The sequence below is a fragment of the Panthera pardus genome, unplaced genomic scaffold, assembly GCF_024362965.1.
Source record: "Panthera pardus isolate Hobbes unplaced genomic scaffold, ASM2436296v1 HiC_scaffold_6, whole genome shotgun sequence".
In the NCBI taxonomy this organism is placed as follows: Eukaryota; Metazoa; Chordata; class Mammalia; order Carnivora; family Felidae; genus Panthera; species Panthera pardus.
In genome coordinates, this window is record NW_026526991.1 from 21266344 (window position 1) to 21285738 (window position 19395).

The following is a 19395-nucleotide window of genomic DNA, read 5'->3' on the forward strand; positions in this document are numbered from 1 at the left end:
TTTTGAATTTATTTTATTTTATTAAAAAAATTTTTTTAATGTTTATTTTTGAGAGAGAGAGAGAACATGAGTGGGGAGGGGCAGAGAGAGAGGGAGACACAGAATCTGAATCAGGCTCCAGGCTCTGAGCTGTCTGCACAGAGCCTGACATGGGATTCGAACTCATGAACTGTGAGATCATGACCTGAGCGGAAGTTGGATGCTTAACCCACTGAGCCACCCAGGTGCCCCTTGAATTATTTTTGTGTATGGTGTAAGAAAGTGGTCCAGTTTCATTTGTCTGCATGTCACTGTCCAGTTTTCCCAACAACATTTGTTGAAGAGACTGTCTGTTTTTCATTGGATATTCTTTCCTGCTTTGTTGAAGAATAGTTGACCATATAGTTAGTCGTGGGTCCATTTCTGGGTTTTCTGTTCTGTTCCATTGATCTGTGTGTCTGTTTCTGTGGCAGTACCATACTGTGTTGATTACTACAGCTTTGTAATATAGCTTGAAATCTGGAATCATGAAGCCTCCAGTTTTGTTTTCTTTTTCAGGATCATTTTGGCTATTCAGGGTCTTTTTTGGTTCTACACAAATTTTAGGATTGTTCTGGCTCTGTGAAAACTGCTGGTGGTATTTTGATAGGGATTGCATTAAATGTGTAGATTGTTTGGGGGTAGTATAGACATTTTAATAATGTTTGTTCTTCCAATTCATAAGCATGGAATGTTTTTCCATTTCTTAGTGTCCTCTTTAATTTCTTTCCTGAGTGTTCTGTAGTTTTTAGGTAATAGGTCTTTCACCTTTTTGGTTAGGTTTATTGCAGGGTATCTTATTGTTTTTGGTGCAATTCCAAGTGTGATCAATTCCTTGATTTCTTTTTCTGCTGCTTTGTTATTGGTGTACAGAAATATAACTGATTTCTGTACATTGATTTTATATCCTGTGACTTTGCTGAATTCATGTATTCTAGCAATTTTTTTGAGTTTTCCATATAGAGTATCATTTTATCTGCAAATGGTGAAAGTTTGACTTCTTCCTTGCCATTGTGGATGCCTTTTATTTCTTTTAGTTGTCTGATTGCTGAGGCTAAGACTTCCAGTACTATAATAAATAGTAATGGTGAGAGTGGACATCCTCGTCTTGTTTTTGACCATAGAGGAAAGGCTCTCAGTTTTTCCCCATTGAGAATATTAGCTGTGGCTCTTTCATATGTGGCCTTTATGATGTTGAGGTATGTTCCATCTATCCCTACTTTGTTGACGGTTTTTGTCAAGAATGGATGCTGTATTTTGTCAGAATCTTTTTATCCATCTATTGACAGGATCAATGGTTCTTATCCTTTCTTTTATTAATGTGGTGTATCAGTTGATTGATTTGCAGATATTGAACCAGCTCTGCAGCCCAGGAATAAATTCCACTTGATTTTGGTGAATACTTTTAATGTACTTTTGAATTTGATTTGCTAGTATCTTGTTGAGAATTTTTGCATCCATGTTCATCAGGGATATTGGCCTGTAATTTCTCTGTTTTAGTTGGTTCTTTGTCCGATTTTGGAATCAAGGTAATGCTGATCTCGTAGAATGAGTTTGGACGTTTTCCTTCCATTTCTATTTTTTGGAACAGTTTGAGAAGAATAGGTATTAACTCTTCTTTAAATGTCTGGCAAAATTCCCCTGGGAAGCCATCGGTCCCAGGGTTTTTGTTTGTTGGGAGATTTTTGAATATTGACTCAGTTTCTTTGCTGGTTATCTGTTCAAAGTTTTTATTTCTTCCTGCTTCAGTTTGGTAGTGTTTAAGTGTCTAGGAATTTGTCCATTTCTTCCAGATTGTCCAGTTTGTTGGCATATAACTTTTCATAGTGTTCTCTTATAATAACTATATTTCTGTGGTATTGGTTGTTATCTCCCCTTTCATTCATGGTTTTAATTATTTGGGTCCTTTCTCTTTTGTTTTTTGATAAGTCTGGCTAGGGGTTTACCAATTTTATTAACTCTTTTGAAGAACCAGCTCTTAGTTTTGTTGATCTCTTATACTGTTTTTGTTTGTTTGTTTTTATATCATTTATTTCTGCTCTAATCTTTATTATTCCCCTTCTGCTAGCTTTATGCTTTATTTGCTTTCCTTTTCTAGCTCCTTTAGGTGTAAGGTCAGTTTGTGTATTTGAGACTTTTCTTGCCTATATTGCAATATACTTTCCTCTTAGGGGGAAGCAGCCTTTGCTGCATCCCAAAGGTTTTGGACCATCTTGTTTTCATTTTCATATGCTTCCATCTATTTTATATTTCTTTTTTAATTTCCTGGTTAATCCGCTCATTCTTTAGTAGTATGTTCTTTAATCTCCATGTATTTATGGTCTTTCCAAATTTTTTCTTGTGCTTGAGTTCAAGTTTCATAGTGTTGTGGTCTGAAAATATGTACGGTATGAGCTCAATCTTTTTGTACGTGTTGAGACCTGATTTGTGACACAGTATGTGATATATTCTGGATAATGGTCCATGTGCATTTGAGAAGAATGTATATTCTGCTGCTTTAGGATGAAATGTTCTGAATATATCTGTTAAGTCCATCTAGTCCAATGTGTCATTCAGAGCCATTGCTTCCTTGTTGATTTTCTGCTTAGATGATCTGTCCATTTCTGTAAGTGGGGTATTAAAGTCCCTTACTATTATTGTATTATTAACAATGAGTTAGTTTATGTTTGTTATTAATTGATTTATATATTTGGGTACTTCCAAGTTGGGGGCATAAATATTTACAATCATTAGATCTTCTTGATGGATAGACCCCTTATTTATGATGTAATGCCCTTCTTCATCTCTTGTTATAATCATTGGTTTAAAATCTCATTTTTCTGATATAAGATGGCTATTCCAGATTTCTTTTGATGTCCATTATCATGATAGATGGTTCTTCATCCCTCACTTTCCATCTGCAGGTGTTTTTGGATACAAAATGAGTTTTGTAGGGGCACCTGGGTGGCTCAGTCGGTTAAGCATCTGACTTCACCTCAGGCCATGATCTCTCAGTCCATGAGTTTGAGCCCCTCGTTGGGCTCTATGCTGACAGCTCGGAGCCTGGAGCCTGCTTCAGATTCTATCTCCTTCTCTCTTTGTCCCTCCCCCACTTGCACTCTGTCTTTCTCTCTCTCAAAAATAAATAAACATTAAAAAAATAAATGAGTTTTGTAGGCAGCGTATAGATGGATCTTGTTTTTTGTTTTTTGTTTTTTTTTTTAATCCATTCTGACACCCTGTGTTTTTTGATTGGAGCATTTAGCCCATTTACATTCAGAGTGATAATTTAAAGATATGAATTTAGTGCTATTGTGTTACCTGCAAAGTTGGTTCTGGTGATATTCTCTGTTCCTTTCTAATCTTTGTTCCTTTTGGTCTTTTTTCCCCCCAACTCAAAGTGTCCCCCTTAAAGTTTCCCTTAATATTTCTTGCAGGGCTGGTTTAGTGGTCATGAACTCTTTTAGGTTTTTTTTTGTTGTTTGTCTGGGAAACTCTTTATCTCTCTTTCTATTCTGATTTCTATGCCTTGTTGGATAAGGTATTCTTGGCTGCATATTATTCCCATTCAGCAGTTGAATATATCCTGCCTTTCTCTTCTGGCCTGCTGAGTTTCTGTGGACAGATCTACTGACCTGATCTGTCTTCGTTTGTAGGTGAAGGACTTATTTTTCCCTTGCTGCTGTCAGGATTTCTTCCTTCTCTGTATTGTATGAATTTGACTATGATATGCCTTGGCCTTGGCTGGCTTTTATTGAATTTAATGGGAGTTCTTTGTGCTTCTTGGACTTTGATGTCTTTGTCTTTCCCCAGATTATGGATGTTTTCAGCTATAATTTGTTCAAATAAACCTTCTGCCCCTTTTTCTCTCTCTCTTCATTTTCTGGGACTCTTATGATGCAAATATTAATTATGTTTTATAAGTTGCTGAGTTCTCTAAATTCACCTTTGTAATCTATTACCTTTGTTTCTCTTGTATTTCCAGCTTCATTATTTTCCATAGTTTTATCTTTATCACTGATTTACTCCTCTGCTTCATCCGTCTTTGTTCTTGTGGCATCTATTCGAGTTTGCATCTCAGTTATAACATTTTTAATTGACTAGATTTTAGTTTTTTTATGTTTGCAGTAAGGGATTCTCTAGTGTCTCCTATGCTTTTTTCCAAGCCCAGCTAGAATCCTTATAATTGTTGTTTTATTCTAGTTCAGACATCTTACTTACATTTCTACTGATTAAATCTCTGGCTGCCATTTCTTCCTGTCCTTTCTTTTGTGGTGAATTCGCCGTCTTGTTATTTTGGAGGTCAAAAAAAATAAAATAAAAAATAAAATAAATTTAAAAATTAAAAAAGAATAAAGGAAGTAGATCCTGGATGTGTTTTGGTCTTCTTGTTAAGAGAAGCTTGATAGGAAAAAAAACCCAAAAAGGATAATAAAATTTAAAGTACTTAAAATTAAAATTACTCTTTCTGTATACAAAACAAAAAACAAAAATAAAACAAACTCAAAGGAAGTTAGATCCAGTTTCCCCAAGAGCTGATGCTTTGCAGCACTCTGATCAGTAGGCTTGGTGCCTCTGAGAGGCTTGTGCTGGTCATCTGAGGGAAGGGGCCTGCTGCTCTGATTCTCTGGTGCACTTGCCCAAGTGGAGATGGCGTCTGCAGGATGCAGGTGGGCAGAGCTTGGTGTAAGTGGTTCTGGTCTTCATTTGGTGGTGCCGTTTTTGTCTCACTGAGGCCCACCACTGCTGGTTGACGAGGGGTAAATATTGCTTTGCCCCACTCTCCCATCTTTAGATAAGGAAGCCCATGCCTAGCACTCCCTAGGAAGCCTTCACAGATGAACAAATTATTGCCCCCCTGTGTCCCCGGCTTCCATCAGATTTCTGCCCTCACCTTTTGTCTGAGCTGTCCACCTGTCAGCACTCCTGTGTTTTATCTCCTGTGAGGCTGGTTTTCAAAACTACACTTCAGTGAATCCAGTGGAACAGACCCATGCTGATCCTTTGGGGGAGGGTCTTGCGGCGCTGTATCCTGTGCTGGCTTATCCCAGAAAACAGTTGTGCCACAGCACAGTGTTTGGATTTTATGGTAAGTTGTAAAACACAGCCAGTGCCAGGGTTTGCTGCTCTCAACCTGTGTCTTTGTTCCCATGCCAGTGAATGGGGTAGCTTGATGGTGCCAGCAGGGTCCTTTGAGTGCAGAGAGGCTATATCACCTCTACCAAATGCACTCTAAGCAGGGGAACTGCTGCTTCTCCTGCACTCAGGAGATCCTGAGACTGCCTAGCCAGCTTCTAGGGCTCCACCCTCTTTCCCCCAAGCAGTGTTAGGCGTGACCCTGGCAACAGCACTAACTTCTCAAACTTCATACTCTGCTCTCGACTGTTTATAAAAATTGGTAGTATTTAAACCCTCCCCTTTTTCCCAGTCAATGGTTTTGGGGAACAGTTTTCGTGTGCAGGTCCCTGTACATGTTTTCACTTTTTAATTTTAATTTTTTTTTTATTTTTCTCTCTTATTCTCTCTCACTCCTCTCTCTGCGATCTGGGCTGTCTCCTCTGCTGCGGCTGTGGCACTTTTCTCCCCCAAATCAACTCTCTGCAACGCCTACCTTCCATGGGTCATTTTTTCTGCTTGTAGACTTGCAACTTTGTTCTCTAAGACCTCTGATTGATTTCTTGGGTATTCAGAATGATTTGATATTTATCTAGCTGTGTTCAAGGTAGGAGGCAAGCTTGGGGTCACCCTACTCCTCCACAATCTTAACTTTCTCCTCAAAGTCTTTCATTTTTTTAATTGAAATATAATTGACACAATATTCCATTAATTTTAGGTGTACATCATAGTGAAATTTTATACTGTTCATTTTAAAACGATCCCACAATAAGTCATCATCTGTCACCATACAAAATTGTTACAATATTGTTGGCTATAGTACTTATGATGTGCATTACATCCCCATGGCTTACTTATGTTGTAACTGGAAATATGTACCTCTTAAAATCCTTCACCTATTTTGCCCAGCCCCCAACCCCCTCTCCAGTCTGGTAGCTTGCTTCCTACATCTGTGAGTCTCTTTCTTTTTTGTTTGTTCATTTGCTTTGCTTTTTAGATTCTACATATAAGTCAAGTCCTATGGTATTTGTCTTTGACTTCTTGTAACATAAAACCCTCTAGGTCTATCCATGTTTTAAATGTCAAGATTTCATTCTTTTTTATGGCTGAGTAATATTCCATTGTGTATATATACACCACATCTTGTTTATCCATTCATCTATTGATGGACAGTTAGATTGCTTCCTTCCCTTGGCTAATGCTACAGTGAACATAGATGTGCATATATCTCTTTGAATTGGTGGTTGTTGGTTTTCTTGGATAAATACCTAGAAATTTAATTGATGGATTGTGTGGTAGCTCTAATTTTAATTTTTTGAGGTGCCTCCATATTGTTTTACATAGTGGCTGCACCACTTTACATTCCTACCAACAGTGTATGAAGGTTCCCTTTTCTTCACATCCTTGCCAACACCTGTTATTTTTTGTCCTTTTGATAATAGCCATTCTGACTGGTATGAAGTGATATCTCCTTGTGCTTTTGCTTTGTATTTCCCTGATGATTATTGATGTTGAGCATCTTTTCATGTGTCTGTTGGCCATTTGTATGTCTTCCTTAGGAGAATATTCAGATCCTTTCCTCATTTTTAAGTAGGTTTTTTTTTAAATGTATGTATTAAGTTGTGTAAGTTCATTGTATATTTTGGATATTAATCCCTTATCAGATGTATAATTTGTAAATGTCTTCTTCCATTCAGTTAGGTTGTTTTTTATTTTGTTTAGGGTTTCTTCTGCTGTGCAAAAGCTGGTAGCTTGATATGATGCCATATATTCATTTTACCTTTTGTTGCCCTTGCCTGAGAAGACTGGTTCAAAAAAATATGAGTAAGACCAATGTTAAAAGGCTTATCATCTGTTTTCTTTTCCCCCCTAGGGATTTCATGGTTTCTGGCCTCACATTCAAATCCTTAATTCATTTTGAGTTTGTTTTTGTGGTCCAGTTTAATTTTTTTGCATATGGCTGTCCAATTTTCCCAATACCATTTATTGAAGAGACTATTTTTCCCCATTGTATATTCTTGCTTTCTTTGTTATAGATAGATTGAACATGTATGTGTGGGTTTATTTCTGAGCTCTCTTTTCTGTTTCACTGATATATGTGTCTGCGTTTTTATGCCAGTACTATACTGTTTTGATTACTGCAGCTTTGTAGTATTTGAAATCAGGAAGTGTGATAATCTCTAGCTTTGTTTTTTCTCAAGATTGTTTTGGCTGTTCAGGGTCTTTTCGTGGATCCATGCAAGTTTTGGGATTCTTTGTTTTAGTTCTGTGAAAAATTCCATTGGTGTTTTGATGGGGATTGCGTTGAATCTATAGATTGCTTTGGGTAATACGGACATTTAAACACTATTAATTCTTCAGTTCCATGAGCACAGAATATCTTTCCATTTATTTTTGCTGTCTTCAATTTCTTTCATCAGTGTTTTACAGAATGTAGGTCTTTCATTCCCTAATAAAATTTATTCCTAGATATTTTATTCTTTTTGGTGCAGTTGTAAATGGGATTGTTTTCTTAATTTCTTTCTGATAGTTCATTATTAGTGCAATCTATTTCTGTATGTTAATTTTCATTTATTAGTTTGTATTAGTAGGTTTTTTTTTTGTGGAATCTGTAGGGTTTTCTATATATTGTATTATGTCATCTACAAATTGACAATTTTATTTCTTCCTTTCCAATTCTTAACTAACTACTGTGGCTAGGACTTTGAATACTATGTTGAATAAAAGTGGTGAGAGTGGGCATCATTGTCTTAGAGGAAATTCCTTCAGCTTTTCACTTTTCAGTATGATGTTAGCTGTGGATTTGTCATAGGGCCTGTATTATGTTGAGGGGTAGATTTCTTCTATAACCACTTTGTTGAGGGTTTTTATCATAAATAGATGTTGAATTTTGTCACATGCTTTTTCTGCATCTATTTAGATGATCATATGATTTTTATCCTTTGTTTTGTTAATGTAGTGTATTGGGTAAAGATTGGTAAAATATTTTTAATGGCTCATGTTCAAGCTTTTTAAAAAATAAATTTGTTTATAACAGAATTTTTTTGTTCAAAGGAATTTTAAAATAGAACAACTACGTAAGGTAGGCAAAGTAGGGCTCCTCTTGTTCTGTTAACAGAACAAGGATCAGGCTATGCTCATAAATTATCTTTTAGTAATTTAGTTGAATCAGTAACTAGGGCAATCAGCTATTATACCTTTTCCCTTTTTATTTGTTCTCACAGCTATGTTGAATCATGAGTAATCTCCTTAGGAGCACTGTGAGAACAATACTGATGTATAGGATGAAACTCACATTCCTCAGCATCCGATACAAGAGTCCTTCTTGATCTGGCCTTCAGTCCATCTTTCAAAGGCATACTATTTCTTCACAAACTGCATGATGCCTTGTATTTCAACCATGCCTACTTATGTGATCCTATAACTGTGAACATGGCAGTTGGCTGTTCCTAAAATGTCCTCTTCTCTCCTGTTCACCTGGAAGAAACATTACTCTTAAAAAACACAGCTCAAGTTCTTTCTTCTCCATGAAGCCTTCCCAAAACAGTATTTTTGACAAATGATTATCACTTCTTTGGTACCTCCATCTTATTCTATTTTCATTTTTTTAAACAATTTTTTTTAACATGTATTTATTTTTTGAGAGACACAGAGAGACAGAGCATGAGCAGGGGAGGGGCAGAGAGAGAGAGAGGGAGTCACAGAATCCAAAGCAGGCTCCAGGCTCTGGGCTGTCAGCACAGAGCCCGACGCGGGGTTCGAACTCACTAGCCGTGAGATCATGACCTGAGCTGAAGTCGGACGCTTAACTGACTGAGCCACCCAGGTGCCCCTATTTTCATTTTTAGTGTAATATCTGTCACACAGTGTTTGGCACATAGTAAAACTGTAAGGACTGCCATGACTTGCTTATGTGCTTATCTCTAATAACTGTGAGGTTTTTGAAAGTTGTAATTATGTCTTATTTGTCTAAGGTATCCAAGAGTCTAATCATTGGTCAGTTTTTGCCATGAAGGATGCATGTCTCGTTGTGTCAGATCTTCCAGTGTTTCAACGAAATTAGGAAACCCAGATTTTTTTTTTTTTTTTTTTTTTTAAATTTTTTTTTCAACATTTATTTATTTTTGGGACAGAGAGAGACAGAGCATGAACGGGGGAGGGGCAGAGAGAGAGGGAGACACAGAATCGGAAACAGGCTCCAGGCTCTGAGCCATCAGCCCAGAGCCTGACGCGGGGCTCGAACTCACGGACTGCGAGATCGTGACCTGGCTGAAGTCGGACGCCCAACCGACTGCGCCACCCAGGCGCCCCAGGAAACCCAGATTTTAATACAAGGTGTGCTAATTGTAAATGTTAGCCACACATTTAGGTTTTTTAAAACACTATGCAGACAGACAAAATGTACTTGTGGGTAAAACATAGCTCACAGGCTGCCAACTTTGCAACCTTTCCATTCTTTAAAAGTGTTCAATTCTTTAAATGTGAAAAAATTGGCTAGACAAGATTGGTTGATTTCCTTTATATGTGTATTATAAAAATAACCAAGCCAAACAAACTCTGTAAATTGAGAATACTTAAAAAAAAAAAGAGAGAGAATTTATTATGAGCATAACTTGATCCTTCTATTAATGCCAGAGGTTTCTTTAAAGAAAATAGCACTTATGACTGAAATATTTAATAGGCCTCAAATTGACATTGAAAACTTGAAGGTAAGAATTGCCATATACTCCTACAATGCCTAGGAAATGTTCATTAAATATTGTTGAATTGAAAATTGATCAGTATGATAATGAAATGATGATTGATCTTGAAATTCCTTTTAAATTAAAATTATACAAATTTGATTATAGTCTTGGCTCTGCCTTGATGTGACCTTAGCAGTTGACTTAAACCCTTCTGGGCTTCACATTTCATACTGTAAAATGACGATGTTGGATTAGAGGAACTTTTCAGGTGCTAAAATTCTAAAATTATTTGATATTCTTTGATAGTATAACGGCTGCTTATGGATCTACTCAGTTTTGTTTTTTTTTTTAACTTGGCTGAAAACTGCCCATATCTTCAGATTATGAGTAGTATGCTTTTCAAAAAGCTGTGACTCAAATATCTTAAAAATTCTTTTTTTTTTTAATTTTTATTTTTTTAACGTTTATTTATTATTGAGAGAGAGAGCATGAGCATGGGAGGGGCAGAGAGGGAGACAGAATCTGAAGCAGGCTCCAGGCTTCTGACCTGTCAGCACAGAGCCTCCCAAACCATGAGATCATAACCTGAGCTGAAGTCAGACGCTTAACCGACTGAGCCACCCAGGAGCCCCTTAAAAATTCTTTTAAAAAAAATAATGTTTATTTTGAGAGAGAGCATGCACATGTATAAGCCAGGAAGGGACAGAGAGAAAATCCCAAGCAGGCTCCACGATTGGTGTAGAACCTGACATGGGGCTCAGTCTTACCACTGTGAGGTCATGACCTAAGTTGAAACCAAGAGTTGGATGCTTAACCAACTGAGCCAGTCAGGTGCCCCTTAAAAATTCTTATTTCCTTGTATTTCATTAAGTTAACTAGTCCATTTTCTTTTTTATTAGGAAGTATGTATACACCTGTACACATAGGTTTGTGTGTGTGTGTGTGTGTGTGTGTGTGTGTGTGTGTGTGTCAAGGTGTGTTCATTATAAATTACCTTCATTTTTGAGCATTCTCAATTTATAGTTTATCTTGATTATTATTGTAATATGCGATAAAGGGGATCCTGTCTCCCTGCCTCTACCCCACTTGCACACACGAACACTCCCCACCCCCCCCGAATAAATAAACATTAAAAAAAAAAAAAAGTGGGGAAGCTTGGTGGCTCAGTTGGTTGAGCATCCAACTTGGTTTCAGCTCAGGTCATGATCTCACAGTTCATGGGTTTGAGCCCTGTGTTGGGCTCTGCTTGCAGTGTGGATCCTACTTGGGAATCTTTGTCTTCCTCTTTGCCCCTCCCCTGCCACTGTGTGCATGCATGCAATCTCTGTCTCTCTCAAAAATAAATAAACATTTAAAAAAGTATATATGACTTAAACAGATTTATTGAAATATAATTGATTTACATGCAATTAAACTGCACATATTTAAGGTATACAGCTTGATAAATTTTGACATATGCCCTTAAGTTTCCTCATGCCCCTTGGTAATTTTCTCCTTCCTCTCCTCCTGCCTCATCTTTTATTATTGTATAATCTATTTCATGTAGATTAATTTGCATTTTCTAGAATTTTGTATAAGTGAATCATATAGTATACCTTTTTTTGACCTCTTGCCCTCGGCATAATTATTTTACAATTAATCTGTTTTATGCATTCTCTCTTACTGCTGAATATATTCCATTTTGAATATGTCACAAGGTGTTTATTTACCTACTGATGATCATTTAGTTTGTTTCCAGTTTTCTACTATTACAAATGAAGCTACTGTAAACATTCATGTATAAGTCTTTGTGAGGATACATGCTTTTTATTTCCCTTGGGTAAATGCCTAGGAGTAGAATGGTTGGGTTATAGATAGGTATATACATAAATTTTTAAGGAACTGGTAAACAGCTTTCCAAAGTGTACATGTTATGTTCTCACCAGCAAATATGTAAGATTAGAGTTCCAGTCGCTCCGCATCTTCAACAATACTCATTATTGTCAGTCTTTTTAATTTTCTCATTTTAGTGGTAAGTAATGGTGTGTTACTGTGGTTTTTAATTTGCAATTCCCAATTGACTGGCTATATTGTACATCTTTTCATCTGCTTATCTGCCATCTGTATGTCTTCTTTGGTTTGCGGGTCTGTTTAAATCTTTTGTCTAGCTAATTAATGAGTTGTCTTACTTTTGAATTGCAAGAGTTCTTTATGTACTGTAGACACAAGTCCTTTTTCAAACACGTTTCATAAATATTTTCTCTCCCTCTGTGGTTTCTCCTTTAGTAACAGTGTTTTTGATAGGCGGGTTTTTAATTTTGATAAAACTTAAAGTATTGGTTTCGCTTTTATGATTTGTGCATGTTTTTGTTATGTTAAAGAAATCTTTGCCAGGCCCAATATCACCAAGATTTTCTACTTTATTTTCTTACAGCAATTTTATAGATTCAGTTACTGGCTTTTGGTCTGTGATCTAGTTATATTTAAATGTTTGTTTATGATGTGAGGTAAGTATCAAGGTTTGTTTTTTTTTTTTCTTTTTCTTTTGGCAGTGGCTATACAGTTGTTCCCACAGTTTATTAAAAATGCTTTTTCTTATTGATTTGCTTTTGCACATTTGTTGAAAATCCCCTTACTATAAATTTGGTTCTATTTCAGGACGCTCCATTTTGCTCTGTTGTTCATTTGTCTATCTTTACACCAGTCTCAGACTATTTTGAATGCTGTAGGGTTTTGTTTTGTTTTGTTGTGGGGTTTTTTTTGTTTGTTTGTTTGTTTGCTTAATAAGTAAGCTCTTTGCCCAATGTAGGACTTGAACTCATGACCCCTGAGAGTTGCATGCTGTACTGACTGAGCCAGTGATGTGCCCCAGTGTAGGTTTTTAAGAAGTCTTGAAATTGGTAGTACAAGGCCTCCAACTCTGTTCATCTTTTTTAAAGTTAGACATTCTACATCTTATATATTTACATAAATTTCAGAATCAGCCTGTTTCTACCAAAAAGTCTGCTGGGCATTTGCTTAGGGTCTATAATTCTATTTGAGGAAACTTGACATCTTTAAAATACTGAGTCCTCTGATCTACCTATGTGTTATTTCTCCCTTTATTTATGTCTTTTAAAATTACAATATATAGGTCTTATATACCTTTATCAGATTTATCCCTAAAAATTTCATGCTTGTCATATTAATGTAAGTGGTACTTTAAAATTTTCAGTTTCCAATTGCTGCTAGCACATGGAAATAATGTATAATGTATGTTTTTTTTTTAGTGTAATACAACAAAATACAACAAAATAGATAAACTTTCTATATGCAACTTAAATGACCTTTTAAAATAAGGTTTTTATTTTGGAATACTTTCAGGTTTATAGGAAAGTGGTAAAGATAATACAGAGAGTTTTCATATACCTCACATCCCATCTCCCCAATTGTTTACGTGTGTGATTTCCTCTATGGTAGTTATTATTTATTCTTGAGAGAGAGAAAGAAAGAGAGACAGAGCATGAGCAGGGGAGGGGCAGAGTGAGAGGGAGACACAGAATCCGAAGCAGGCTCCAGGCTCTGAGCTGTCAGCACGGAGCTCGAAGCGGAGCTCGAACCCACGTACTGTGAGATCATGACCTGAGCTGAAGTCAGAAGCTTAACTGACTGAGCCACCCAGACTCCCTTCTGTTGCAGTTATTTTTATTTTTGTGGAGGGATTACCATATAGTGCAGTGAAACACTGTTCATTTATCTCATTTTACTAGGATATACTGGTCAACTTCTCTGCTGAAAGTCTGTATTAAAAATATTTTTCTGTGAAAAAAAAATAAGCTTTGGATTTCTTGCTTGCATTCATTCTATAAAAAATCAGTGCCAGGTTGGCAGGTTTATAAATATTTATTCTGAGCAGCAGTTCTGAGGCAGCCGTTTATTCCCCTGCACAATGTTCTCTGCTAAGTTACTAAAACAAAAATCTGCATATAAGAATTGCTGGAAAATTTTATTATTTAAGAAGTAATATCGGTGGAGAGGCCTATAGCAAAGATTTTTATTAGGCTTCTCATAGTTTTAATAAGAATTTTTCTGTGTTATGCTTTGGGTTTATGCTCTCAAACAATTTTCATGAGTCATTAGAACCTTTCATTTACCCCTTTGATATAAGGTATACATGACAGATTTTTCTATGGTTGAGAAAAACAAGATTTTAAGAATTAGCTATTCATGGCCTATTTAAAAAAATGAAAAGGACAGGATTCAATAGCATTGGAGTCCATCTCTTATTATTAATATTTTATATTAGTATGGTACATTTGTCTCAATTAATGAGCCAATATTTATAAACTATTATTTTTATTAAAATTTTTTTTAACATTTATTTATTTTTGAGAGACAGAGATACACAGAGTATGAGCAGGGTCGGGGCAGAGAGAGAGGGAGACATAGAATTCAAAGCAGGCTGCAGGCTCCGAGCCGTCAGCACAGAGCCCGATGCGGGGCCGAACTCACAAACCGCAAGATCATGACCTGAGCCGAAGTCGGACGCTTAACCGACTGAGCCACCTAGGCGCCCCTATAAATTCTTATTAAGTATAGCCTATACTTCATTTGAATTTCCTTAAGTTTTACCTAACGTCCTTTTTTTGTTCCTTTTTTACCTAACGTCTCATTGTGAATATCACATTATATTTAGTGATCATGTTTTTTAGGCTCCTCCTGGGTGTTTCTCACACTTTCCTTCATTTTGATGGTCTTGAGAGTTTTCAGTAAGATTGGTTAGATATTTTGTTGAGTGTGTCTCAATCAATTATTGTGTAATGTTTTTTCTCATGACTAGAATGGGTTATGGGTTTTTGGCAAAAAGATCACAGAGGAAAAATGCCATTTTTATTATGTCATATCAAAAGTACCTACTATCAACATGTCATATTGTCCATGTTGGCCTTTGTCAGATTCTCCACCATAAAGTTACTCTTTTGCTCACTTTCATACTGTATACTTTGGAAAGAAAAGCAGCCATACACAAAAGGAATGAAGGGTTATGTTCCACTTCCCTGAGATTGAAATAGAGAAAACATAAGTTATTTGGAAATTTTCTGTGTGGGAGATTTACTCTTATCTCCCAGTTGTTTACTCAATCATGTATTTATATCTATGTGGACTCATGTATATTTATTTTATATTTTGAGTTATAATCTAATAATTTATTGACCAAATTGTTCCAGCTTTAGCCATTGGGAGTTCTTTCACTTGTTTCCTGTGTCCCTTCAATTAATTTTATTTTTTTCTACTGCTCTTATATCCTGTAACCTTGCTCAACTCATTTATTAGTTTCTGTAGCCTTTTAAAAAGATTCTGTATGGTTTTCTATGCAGATGATCATGTCGTCTGAAGAAAAAAGGCAGTTTTATTTTTCAAACAGAATGTCTTTTATTTTTTTCTTGCCTCATTTTGTTGGCTAGAACCTGAATAGAAGTGGTAGGAGCAAATATCTTTGCCTTGTCTGTGTTTTAGGGACAAAACATTTTAATCTTTCATCTTTAAGTATGATTTTAGCTGTAGGATTTTCATAGATGTCCTCTGTAGTTTGGAGGAAGTTCTCTTCTGTTCCTAGTTTGTTGAGAGTTATTTTTCCATGCATGCTATTGACTTTTGTCCAGTGCTTTTTTATGTCTCATTGAGATCATCATGTGATTTTACTTTTTAATATGGTAAATTATGCTGGTTGATTTTTGAATGTTAAACCAATCTTCATACTTAGTCATGATGTACTTCTTATATATTTCTGTTAAACTGTGAGTTATACTTGCCTTGTGAAATCTCTGTGATAGGTTGTAATGACTTTTGAAAGAATGAAATAGGATAGAAAATATCAGACTGTATTAAACTATTGCTCTGTGAAATTTTCATTTTAATTGTGTGCGTGTTTCTGTAAGTACTAAAAGAAATAAAGTGTATTCCTTGACCTATCTTATATCAACATTTTTGAAAATAACTAGTTCACTTTTTGAGCCTGAAGATAATAAAGCATATAGAGTAGGGCAAGAAAGCAAGTAACTCTAAGAGGAGAGTGCCAGATTAAAAGGTGTAAATGGGGTTAGATAATGGAGGAAATGAGGAAATATGGGTTTCCTTAGAAAAGCTTCATCTGTTTTTCTTAGTTTTGAGTAGAGTTATCTTTATGTCTGCATGATGAAGTCCATGGACTATGGAAGGATGTAATTAGTTGCAGATTAATAACTTACTGTTCCTAGCCAAAGGACTTGATAGTCTATCAGATTTTGGGAAGTCTCTCCAGGAATATCTTCTCTTGTATGATCTTAACATGTAGTCTTAAGGTAATTTGTTCTCTTCTAGAAATACTGTTTTGAATAAAATCAAGCAAAAGCTACTAAATTTGCTTAAACATAGATACTGGTTTTTATAATAGGTCTTCATATACAATGAAAATTTAATCCTTGTAGGGAAGCACAATTTTGAGATACCAGCTAGTGATTTCACTTACTAGTTTATTTTATAGGTCTGAGTTGGGCCCAATTTAGGAGAATGGAACAATGATGGGAGAAGAATCTTTAATGGTACCTTTACGTACTTTTTTTTGAATATATTTTTTTAACTATTTATTTTTGAGAGAGAGTGTGTGCACGAGAGTGGGGGGTGGGATGGGGTGGGCAGAGTGAGAGGGAGACACGATCCAAAGTGGGCTGTGTGCTGACAGCAGAGAGCCTGATGCGAGTTCAAACTCACAAACCATGACATCATGACCAGAGCCAAAGTTGGATGCTTTACCAACTGAGCCACCCAGGCGCCCTTATGGTGCCTTTATGTTCTAAAATATTGGATCTATGTTTTCTGTCAGTCATACTCCTTTGTTATTTATCACCTTGATACTAAAATAGTATTTTAGTTTCAAATTTCTGAAGGAAAGAATCTGATTAAACAGCCTAGATGCCTTTTCAACTTCTAGATCAATTAGCTGTACCCAGGGTATGTTAAAATGTCTTAGGTATGCACCTTTCTCCTGTATTTATAGCCTTTCTCTGGGAAGATAGAATCACTGGTAGCTGGACAGCCACCCTAAGCAGTGTTTGTTTATTAATAACAAGTTAATTATGTTAAATAACAGTATTGAAAATCAAATTATAATATTGAAGTTTATTATCTGGATGGTTACAATTAATCCTTTTTCTTTAAGGCAGTGGTTTTGATTATCTTTTCTTTGGCTCTAAAAGTCTCCTTTGAAAATATGATAAAGTATCTTGGACCCCTTGAAGTTCTCCCAAGAACTTCAGATTACAAGTTTCATAATCAAACGATTTAACATGCATTGTTAAATTCCTTGTAAAATCTAGTTGTTCATGCTATAGCATGAAATATCACAGAATGGAGATGATTATTTCTGCTCTCTTTGCCACATCTACTGCGAGAATGAAGACCATTCTAGCAATCAGACCGCAGACATTCCAGAAAATGTCAACATCACTCTGAAGGGATGCACTGTTATTGTAAAGGGCTCCAGAGGAACCCTGTGAAGGGACTTTTCAGTCACATCAATGTAGGACTCAGTCTTGGAAAGTAAAAGAAGAGGCTCTGAGTTGACAAATGGTGGGGAAATAGAGAAAAACTGGCTATTGTTTGCACCATCTATAGTCATGTACAGAACATGATCAAGGGCGTTACACTGGGCTTCCATTACAAGATGTCTGTGTTCACTTCCCCATTAGTGTTGTTATTCAGGAGAATGGTTCTCTTGTCGAAATCCAAAATTTCTTGGGTGAAAAATACTTCTACAGGTGAGGCCAGGTGTTGCTTGTGCTGTATCACAAGCCCAGAACAATGAGTTAATTCTTGAAGGAAATGACATTGACTTGTATCAAACTCAGCTGCTCTGATTCAGCAAGCAATGGTTACACAATAAGGATATCAGAAAATTTTTGGATAGTATCTATGTTTCTGAAAAAGGGACAGTTCAGCAGCTTGATGAATAAGGTTTAAGTTGTCCAGCTACAGAAACAGCAAGATTCTGGATGATTTTTCAGACTTTTTTGTGATATTTTATTTTAAACTTTTTTAAGCGTTTATTCACTTTTGAGAGACAGAGAGTGAGTGGGGGAGGGGCAGTGAGAGAGGGAGACACAGAATCCAAAGCAGACTCCAGGCTCTGAGCTGTCAGTGCAAAGCCCAATGCAGGGCTCAAACTCATGGACCATGAGATCATGACCTGAGCTGAAGTCGGATGCTTAACTGACTGAGCCACCCAGGTGCTCCTTATTTGTGATATTTTAAAGATGTAATAAATGTTGTTTTGATTTGGCTCACTGAGCAATGGCCGAATGAATGATGGCCGAATGTCGGCTGCACCCAGGAACGCCCTCTGGACCCTGCTGCTGCCGGTGCCCCAGGACTGCGGCCAGGTGCCAGTCCGTCCCAGAAAAAGTTCGCAAGACAGTGTAGCAGCAGCGTTTCAGGGATTATGAAAAATCACAACACACATCTGGCATCAGGCTTCACCCTTAACGACCTTGCCACAGTACCAGCGAATGTGGCTGCCTTCTGGGGTCTGCTGGGACTGGGTGGCTTCAACAGTCTCTGCCAGGTGTCCTTCCAGCAGTGGAACCGCTTTTCCCCATGTGGCCCGAGAACCTCCTGGACCCCACTCTGTTCCTGGGGATTTGCCCTTCCCACGAGAGCACCGCCAGGTGGAACCGCTGGCAAGATGCAGATTTCCATGAAAACTTTTATGGGGAAGATTATCACTTGCGAGATTGAACCCTTGGATATAATAGAAAATGTAAAGGCCAAGATCCAAGATAAGGAAGGAATTCCTCTTGATCATCAGAGACTGATCTTGGCTGGCAAGCAACTGGAAGATAGATGTACTTTGATTACAACATTCAAAAGTAGTCCATTCTTCATCTTGTGTTGAGACTTGGTGTTGCTGAGAAAAGGAAGAGAAGTCTTTCACCACTCTCAAGAAGAAAAAACATAAACAAAGTTAAGCTGGTTGTCCTGAAGTACTATAAGGTGGATGAAAATGGCAAAATCAGTAGCCTTCATCAGGAGTGCCCTTCAGATGAATGTACTGGAATTCTTAATATCAGACACTTTGACAGACATTATTGTGGCAAATGTTGTCTTACCTATTGCTTTAACAAACCAGAAGACAAGTAATTGTATATGGATTAATAAAAGATATGAACTAAAAAAAAAAAAAAGCTGTATTGATTTGGACCTTTCCTTAACCAATAATCATTTCCAACTATTTGGCAATTAAACCATTCAGAAGTGAAAGAAAGAAAGAAAGAAAGAAGGAAGGAAGAAAGAAAGAAAGAAAGAAAGAAAGAAAGAAAGAAAGAAAGAAAGAAAGAAAGAAAGAAAAGGGGGGGAAGCACCTATAGGGCTCATTTAGTTAAGCATCTTGACTTCGGCTCAGGTCAATGATCTCGTGGCTCGTGGGTGTGTGACCCACGTTGGGCTCTGTGCTGACAGCTCGGAGCCTAGAGCTTGCTTTAGATTCTGTGTCTCCCTCTTTCTCTGCTCTTCCTGCTTGTGCCATCTCTTTCTCCCTCCCTCCCTCCCTCCCTCCCTCCCTCCCTCTCTCTCTCTCTCTCTCTCTCTCCCTCCCTCCCTCCCTCCC

General features: G+C 36.9%; 2 protein-coding genes and 1 pseudogene across 3 annotated transcripts in view; all 3 read left to right on the top strand.

The window, feature by feature from the left end:
• The window catches only part of BLTP3B (bridge-like lipid transfer protein family member 3B), a 111548-nt gene that overhangs the window by 16394 nt on the left and 75759 nt on the right, over positions 1–19395 (top strand). The window lies entirely within an intron of this gene.
• LOC109265207 (60S ribosomal protein L9-like) lies at positions 4991–18144 on the top strand (annotated as a pseudogene).
• On the top strand, positions 18186–18973 carry LOC109265392 (ubiquitin-40S ribosomal protein S27a-like). Its single transcript, XM_053895892.1, is given in 2 exon segments — positions 18186–18637; positions 18640–18973. Coding segments are annotated over 2 exon segments (696 nt in total). The 5' UTR covers positions 18186–18231; the 3' UTR covers positions 18930–18973.